Source organism: Mchenga conophoros, linkage group LG18 (assembly GCF_057382185.1).
Source record: "Mchenga conophoros isolate Kocher_MC1m ecotype Shallow Benthic linkage group LG18, M_conophoros_male_GT1.1, whole genome shotgun sequence".
Lineage (NCBI taxonomy): Eukaryota > Metazoa > Chordata > Actinopteri > Cichliformes > Cichlidae > Mchenga > Mchenga conophoros.
In genome coordinates this window covers 23,315,032-23,323,884 of record NC_140543.1, presented here as the reverse complement: position 1 = coordinate 23,323,884, position 8,853 = coordinate 23,315,032, and the positions used below count along the sequence as shown (strand labels likewise).

The window sequence follows — 8,853 nt, the reverse complement described above, 5'->3', positions numbered from 1 at the left end:
CATCTGTCCACAGTCTTTGTTATTCTTGCCAATTATCTGGTTTTGTATTATTTATCTATAAAATGTAATCTTGTCTAAATCTAAGCTTATAATTAACATTTCTGACTTTATTGAACATATTCATTGAGAAGACACCAAATATGTGAGCATGTTACTGTTCGTATTAGTAATCAGGAACTATTTATTACATTCATAGTGCTTATAGTCCCCCCACGGCTCGTGATACACAGACAGACAGAGATGGACAACAACTATATAACTATTACCGTTTGATTAGCATAAACAGATTAACTTAAATGGATACATAGAAGCAGATCATTTCAAAATGTTTTATGCACCTTAAACATATTGTAATGACTACCAAGGTGTACGATGTACCTGACTAAGGTATGTTGTTTTAATGATTAATCCTGCCATCTAGTGGGTGCTTTGATTGATAGCCATGTTCTTTCAGTCGAACAAGTGTCTCATTGAGGGACTTACCTTGTCAGATAAACCCTTTCAGGTGTACACAATGTGCTCATGTAGTGTCATACAAGTAAAATACACACCATCTGCATCATTTATGGATCTCCTGTCACTCACTGACTGGAAAATATTCCCTAAATCAATGATTGCGTTTCCATCTGAACTAAGGATATTGCACGTTACATGATTTTCTTTGTTAAATGTACATTATGGTGATAGAGTATTGTTTGATTAGATAAACATAGACAGAGTTTCACTGCTGTGAAATAAATTCATATATTTGTGAGAAATGCAGTTGGTATATTTTAAGAGATTAATTTGGTTACGCAGCAAATCCATTGACAAAACAGATGTTCATATAAACATTTATTGACAGACTGATCAAATAAGCACCATCATTTGTTTAAATCTGTTCTTCTCAGTTTTGATACTGAGTACTAAGTCTGAGGCTGATGAAGTTAAAGGATAAAGTAAAAGATAAGGTAAAGCACAGTTTGTCAGTCAGTTTCAAGAGATAATATCTTCAGCGTTAACTTGACGGCACAAGCTTGAGATTCTTTTAGACTAAGATTTGGAAACTGAAATTTTTTAGTCTGTTTTTTGCTAATTGCTGTTAAGGAAAGCCTCTTTTATACAGAAAAAATATCCACGTTGAAGATATGCGTACGTAGCTTATTTGAGAGTTTAGAAATGTGTTAGGTAGGATGTAGAATTATTGTAGAGACGCTGACACTGCCCTGGATGCAATAAAGGCCTGAGTGTGTCATGAATTTAGGAGTAGATTTCTAGGAGGCCCTCCCCCACTTTGAACTGTGAAAGTAAGAAAAAGAGAAGTTAATGTTGAGTGGAAATTCCCCAGGGGAGACCTGGGTGCGGGCCTCAATGTTTGTAATATGTTAACTCTGTTTTCTCTGTTGTGTAGAGGAATTTGGTGTAGCTTGGGTGAGGAGATTACTTTTATGACCGGCAGGAAGTCACATACACAGAGACACACACACAGTGCTTTGACTGTTATGACGCACCCACACTTACATGCACAGTCACTCACCTGCACTCACATAGACACACGGGTATGCGCACACACAGGCACTCACATGCTCGTGCATACACACACAGACACAGAGTTTCCAGCACACCATGAGGGTTTTATGATGGGGTCACTTCTACAAAACTGTGTTTCACAGACAAAGCAGTGAAGATCTGCAGAGGGACACCGGCCTTGCATGTCTTCCCTTCTAGAAGATGCATGCTTAAATGAAGATGAATAAAGGTTTTGTGAAATGACTACTGAGTTCCGGTGCCGTCTCTGGATGCCCGAGGAATAAAAAGAACCGGCTGAAACTGATTTCATAACAACGTCCATCACCAGCTGAAGCATTTCCAGTTTTCTTCACTGATGTTTACCTCCATCTGAGCCACCCTCGGACATGACCAGTTTTAAACTAAAAAATAAGTAGTTCTCCCAAGTGATATCCCAAAAACCAAATGCTTTTTATTTAGATTGATCATGCCTGCAGAGATCTTAAGCAACATCTAATTGATATTTAAATGTGAGTTAGCATCTCATACTGGAGTATTTCCAGAGTTTCCCTCACCCACTCAGCTTTCAGATTTGCACACACCTGCTTGTTTGCAATAACATACTATGACCATTATATTCAAATATTATAGAGTGAGACTTAGAGGTTGCAGGCAAAGTTGGATGGCTTGGAAGAGAGAGTATTACATGATATATATGGTAGTCATCACTATATTTTGCATCCCTTGATACAGGTCAAACGCACTGGCTTCAGCTTGTAGCTTGCAAAGTGTGTTTTGCTCATGTGGGCATCTGATGCACACACACATGCACCCACAGGACATCATAAACATCAATCATATTGGTATTATTGACTGACCAAAAGTAAAATGTGACAAAATAAAGTTAAAGGCAGGCAGAACTGAACTTAGCATGCTCAGTATGAAATAGGAGAAGGGACATCAGGGTGACCATAGCTCTTGGAGCAATGTTGACAATACAAAATACGAATGTGGCAGAGCATTCACTGACATGACCTCTGTACATATATATGAAGAGTCACTGTACTACTGATGCTTTTTTTTGTAGCCTGTGGCTCTTAAACTGGGGACAGGAAGCCCAGTGTTGTATCACAGCAACCAATACTGCATATTTTGCACCTTGGTTACAATTTAGACATGTATGTATTCAGTTCATATTTCAGTAAAATTCAGCACACGGCTGCAACTTTATCTCTCAGTGTGTATGGCTACATTTACACCTGAATGCAATTTGTTACACATGATAATGTCTTTTAGTGTTGCAGTGCTACAAAAGAAAAAAAAGACTGGCATAGCCTTATTCATGCAATATTTTGACATTGTAGCATAAAGCTGCTGTCAGGATGTTTTACATCACCAGTAACTTTGAAATTGTTTTGTGGTGAAAACTCCCCGCCCCCTTCCCCTGGTTACCATGACCTATTTAGTGTGCCAAAAGGGGAGAACACAACTGCAGCATCTTCAAGTGGTAAATGCTTTCTAGCATACAGTTTATATGAAAAACAACAAGTTGTTAATTAATAGATGCAAAATTAACACCTGACATTAACTTCTGCAATATTTAGACAAGAGTTTCTGAATGTTTTGCAATTAACAGGAGTTTAATTGCACCACATGCTCTATGTGAGTGGCCTTTTCAGTGGGAAATCAGGAGTGTGAAGGCCAGCAACACATCACTACCACTTTTGTTGAAAGGAATTCATAGCCTTGCTCAACGACACTTCAGAAGCACACATGCTTGTTCACACAGTGTGGAGACAGCTATAGAGAAGACTACTACTCGAATACATGTTGAAGGTTTTGCTTGGTTAATAAACATGCTCTTGCCAGAAACTGCTTATTCATGTCCAGCCTCACAGAGCAATTTATGTAATTTTCATGGCAAATGTTTTTCCTATTATGTGTCTTTGAGTATAAGGTAATTCATTCATTAGTAAGTATAAACACCGTAGTCAAAATATGAGCAAATTAATGCTGTAGGTACGATAATCATCCTATATTTTTAAAAGAAAAAGATCTAGTTCAACTCTTCTTTTGTAATCTTTCTTACTTATTGAAATCATAAAAGCTTACTAAGCAAGTTCAGACAAGTAACGGAGGATGGAATGACCAAATTTGGATTAGAGGACACTCAGGAATCTGTGGTTTTTGGTGGAAAGCCTTAGGACCGCTTTCCTTCCCGTTTTCTTATAATAAACATAACTGTCAACACCAGAGAAAAGAGAGAGAAGAGCTCAAGAGGATGTGGAGGGTGAAGGTAACGGTGGTCCCCGTGGTAATCGGAGCACTAGGTGCGGTGACTCCCAAGCTAGGCGAGTGGCTCCAGCAGATCCCGGGAACAACATCGGAGATCTCTGTCCAGAAGAGCGCAGTCCTGGGAACAGCTAAGATACTGCGCAGGACCCTCAAGCTCCCAGGCCTCTGGTAGAGGACCCGAGCTTGAAGGATAAACCGCCCGCAGGGGCGTGCTGGGTGTTTTTATACATATATATATATATATATATATATATATATAAAATAAAATTCTACACACTACCTCGAAATGGAACAGATACAAATAAAACACACACACATACATATACACCTCAAGATGTTCACATATGTTTAAGATGTGAGTAAAAGGAGTAAAAAAAAAAAAGATGATAGGGACAGCGAAACAGTGGTGAGGTGTACAGTAGGAATAACGGATGGTTTCAAAGCGGGGTTGGGATTACATCAGGGATCAGCTCTTAGCACCTTCCTGTTTGCAGTGGGGAAGCACTGCTTTATAAGTACCAGCCCATTTACCAAGTCAGTACAAGCAACACAGTTCCCCTCCTACAGGGCAGGATGATGTCTTTGCAGTCAGTTTGTCACTTCGTTATTTACTTTATGTGCGTAATCAGAGTGTGGTTTGTGTTAAAAGCGTAGGTGGGGGGTATGTTTTTGTTTTTCCCATGTAAATCCCCTATCCCCCACAGCAAACTGAGTCCTGCATGTAAAAACAAAATAAGAGTAATAGTCACAAACACGAGTGCTGAAGTCCTCTGTCAAAGTCATAATGAAATCACATCAAACGGAAATGCAGTGTCATCCAAGTCATCCTGTCCATCACGCTGATGTAAACAGACACTATAGAAAAAACTAATACGGAATTCACCCAGTCAGTATGGCCTGCTTTCTCCATTCATGAGATAAAAGCTACAAGTCTGCTTCAAGAAGATCAGTTTTCTCCACCTACAGGATCCTCTGATCAGCTTATACAGAAGCCATACAGCTGTGCGTCAGAAGCGGTCTCTGGTAAGTTTCTCATCAGACTATTATTGTTACAATTTACATTACAGTTGTAACTACAGTTCTCTGCTATGGCTGTCATTACCTGTCAGAAAATGCAAGGACTTTTCATAATATTGAACAGCTTTATTGTTTCCTAAAAACAGATCAAGACAAGTGACTGCAGCAAAGAGGTCAGTCTCAATCCCATCACAGAGGAAGAACCCACCCTGTGTTATGTAAGATTTATTTCCTTATTTATTTCAAAGAAAGACATGATCAAAACATTTTACATTTATAATTTTGATGCAGTTGGAAAAGCAAGTTTATGAAAGTAAGCCAGGTGAAAAATATGGGCTCAAGTTTGAGTTTTTTTCTTTTCTCCACCCGGATTTGAGACAACAGAAGGGGAAGTCTGCAGCCACTGGAAACAAGACTGGGTATATGAAAAGATCAAGGAGCTAGAGTGAGTATGCCTCCTTATCTCAGCCTGTTTCCTGTTTCGAGAAGTTATTGGTTTCTTTGGATATAATGTTGCCTAAGTATACCACAAGCTTGTTTTAACCATTATCCACTGTATGTGTGTTTTACAGGCACGCACGCAGAGGAGTAAGACTGCTCTCAACTCCAGCTCATAGAGAACATCCTTCTTTATTACGAATAGAAAGGACTACAGACATTTGTTTTAATTTGAAATACTTTTAAATGCTTTCTAATTTCATCTCTATTGTATATTTATAACCAGTGATGTTAATTTTTTCTGTTTTGCCTTTTTAATTTAAATTTCCGCTTATGGTATGTGCTTGCTCTTTTCAAACACACCGTATATCTCCATGACAAGAGTAATACAGCTGAGACTTTTATGGTGTTTTTCATAAATGAAATGACTGATCCCATCATGTATCCACAGTCTTGTTGTTATCTGATTTTCTTTGCTCGGTTACAACTCCCTTACTTGACTTCACTGAACACATCCATAAAACAGAGAAGTGATGCTTTGAGAACACACCAAACCCAACATTTGAATGCAATACTAGCTGTTACACTGCTGATGGAAGAAGTAAGCAATTTGACATCATTCTTCCCTCCTGAACGACTTATCAGCCATCTTCTTAGGATGTCAGTGACTTTCTTGAGGTTATTCCAAAGCATTTAAGCCTGGGCTCTGTCAGATCTCTCAAAGTGTTGTTCTGTAGTGGATTAACTTCAGTCTTTACAGTCATTCTCCTACTGCGAACTTCTAGTGAGCTTCTGGCAAAAGAAACCACAAAGCATGATGCTTCCTCCTTTTCATGTTGCTGTGTGTCTTCCCATGTCTCATTTTTGTCAATCTACTAAAAACAGGTGAGTGCTGTTGTGCGCCTGAAGCATGCAAGCTTTCTTCTTCTTCTTTTTAGCTTCATGGTGTATATGCAACCCTGAATTAGTATTTATGTGAGGTGGATATTTGAAGAGACATTAAACAAGTCAAATTATTCCTTTAAATCGCTCTTATTCTAATTGCCTTTTTTAGCTCATAGCAAAGTAGCTTTAAGACATGACTAATAACAACTGGTTTAATGAAATTGTGGATATAAACTCCTCTGACTTCTCTCTGTTTGTGAGGCATAGACCTTGAAAAAGAGAAGAGCCTTGATTTTTTGTAAATAGAGCATTTCAAAAAATGTTCATGTCCTTGTAGCCAGACTATCAAAATCTCATGACGCAGCAGACAATGGTGTTATTCTCAGATTCATTCTGCCCTCTAGTGGGTGCTTTAAGTGACTGCAGTGCATATTCAGTCAAAGGAGTGTGTCACCTTGCATGACTGGTACACCAACCTCTTGGGGTGTTAATCTGAAATAGCACAGGAAACTGCCTCCCTAACAGCCATGTCATACATTTACATGAGCTCAGAGATCAGTATTGCTCATCAAGTTTTCACCATCCAACGCTTAAGTACAAGTGCTTAAAGTGTTCCTAACTTAACTCATTAATTGATTGGAAAATATTCTCTAAATGAATGGTTGGGTTACCTGAAATATTTTGTGAAACTGGTTAACAAGTTCTAAAGTCACTCAAATAACTTTAAAATCCATTCAGTGAAAGTGACATGGCGGATTTTAGCTGCAATTTGACTAAAGAAATGTAGACAACAGCGTTACATTACCCTGAAATAAATTCATTTACTTGTCTGAAATGCAATATATGTATATTTTACCTCATTCATTTGTTTACGCAGCAGATTTGTTGCAGTGAATGAAACAAAACAGATGTTATTGTAAAAATTTATTGAGAGAATGAACAAATAATCAACAACATTTGTCTCAAATCTGTTCTTAATACAGTCTTAATACAGGAGTACTGAATTTAGACTTGAGGCTGAAGAAGTTAAGAGCGAAAAGTAAAGCAAAGGCATTACACATTTTTTCAGATTTTCAAGGGACAGTGCCCTCAGCATTAACTTGATTATAAATGCTTGAGTATCTTTATAACAAATGTATAGGCACACTGGCTAATTCTGCATGGCGATTTCTTTACATCGAGCTGTCTAAGGTGACACCTGGTTTTTGCTAATAAGCAGTGAAAGCCTCTGTTGCAGTGAGGTCAGATCCACTTCCATCACGACCTGAAGCGTTTCCAGTTTTCTTCACTGAGCCACCCTTGGACATGTTCTTCAGTTTTGCGCTAAAAAAATAAGTAGTTCTTACATGTGAAATGCCAAAAACAAACCTTTTTATGCTTTTACAGATCTTCAGGTGAGCATCTAAACAGCCCCTAATTGACATTTTAAAGTGAGTAAGCATGTCATACCTGAGTTGTTCGAGGAGTTTTTTCACCCATTCAGCTTTCGGATTGGCACACATCTGCCTGTTTGCAACCGTGTAGAAACTATAACAGCGAGACACATCATTAGAGTAACACAGAGTATCATAGTACTAGTAAGTGTATTCATTTATGCTGCATGTATATGTGTTGGTATATGATAAATAATAACATATGCCAGAGTCTCTGCTTCAATAATTTAATAACTCAATTTAAGGATTTTAGGTTTTATAATATAAATATAATATGAATCAAAAGTGGTTAAGTTTTGTTGGATTAGACTGATTCAGAACAACCTCAACTTTAATTAAATTTTGATTTATGATTTAACAACATTAAAATGTTAAAAATAAAAGTCTTATTTTTATTCCACAAAAATCTGCAGAAATAACTTTAATACGTCTCGCCACAAAAAACTACCAATGTATTTGGAATATTTTGGAATAGATCCAATCCACCCCATTAGTCCCCACCAATCCACTTGCAAATGTTTGGCAATGTTTGCTATGATTGTTCTAGTCAAGTATTATAATGAGTAATTTAGAGGTTGCAGGCAAAGTTGAATGGTTTAGAAGAGTCTTACATGATTGCCTCGATGCGACAGTTTTCCCAGTTACGTTGTTCTCTGTATCCCTTGATGCGATTGAAGGACACGGGCGTCTTACTGTAGCTGGTACAGCAGGATGCACGGGCACCTAATGCACACACAGACACAGATGCAAAGGCACCAGATCATTAACATGTCATCTTTGAGTCGTTATGTGATATTGTCATTATTAACTGACCAAAAATTAAATGCAACAAAATAAACTTACATTCAGCTGGAGCTGGACAAAGTATCCCCAGTATGAAGCAGAGGAGAAGGGCCGTCAGGGTGATCGTACCTCTCGGAGCCATGTTGACAGTGCAAAAAGGGTGGCCGGGGACTCACTGAATACATGGTCTCTGCACATATATATATACTTTTTCCACTACTGATGTTTTTGCATCTTGTGGCTCCTAAATTGAGGACAGGAAGCCCACTGTTGCATCATGCTGCAACTTTGCATCTTCATTACCAATTTAGGCATGTACCATGCTATTACGCAATGCTAGGATTTGTTTATGTGGGATGATATGGGCCTGGTGCTCTGATGCAGTTAGTTCATATATCTCCTTTGGCTCTAATATGGATTTATACTTTCTGCATATGCATGTTATACTTTCTTTCTGAACAGTTGTGCAGTGAAGTTCTCCATATATGGCACAGCAGATTTGAATCGTTATATA

At 38.2% G+C, this 8,853-nt stretch overlaps 1 protein-coding gene across 1 annotated transcript; it reads right to left on the bottom strand.

Moving 5' to 3' along the window:
* Positions 1–7,032: 7,032 nt before the first annotated feature.
* LOC146553791 (C-C motif chemokine 20-like) lies at positions 7,033–8,503 on the bottom strand. The gene is made up of 4 exons (XM_085254577.1): positions 8,400–8,503; positions 8,168–8,279; positions 7,573–7,650; positions 7,033–7,446 (listed from the first exon to the last, which is right to left on the bottom strand). The coding sequence occupies exons 1-4, from the start codon at positions 8,479–8,481 to the stop codon at positions 7,332–7,334; spliced, it is 387 nt and encodes a 128-aa protein (XP_085110703.1). The 5' UTR covers positions 8,482–8,503; the 3' UTR covers positions 7,033–7,331.
* Positions 8,504–8,853: the final 350 nt, after the last annotated feature.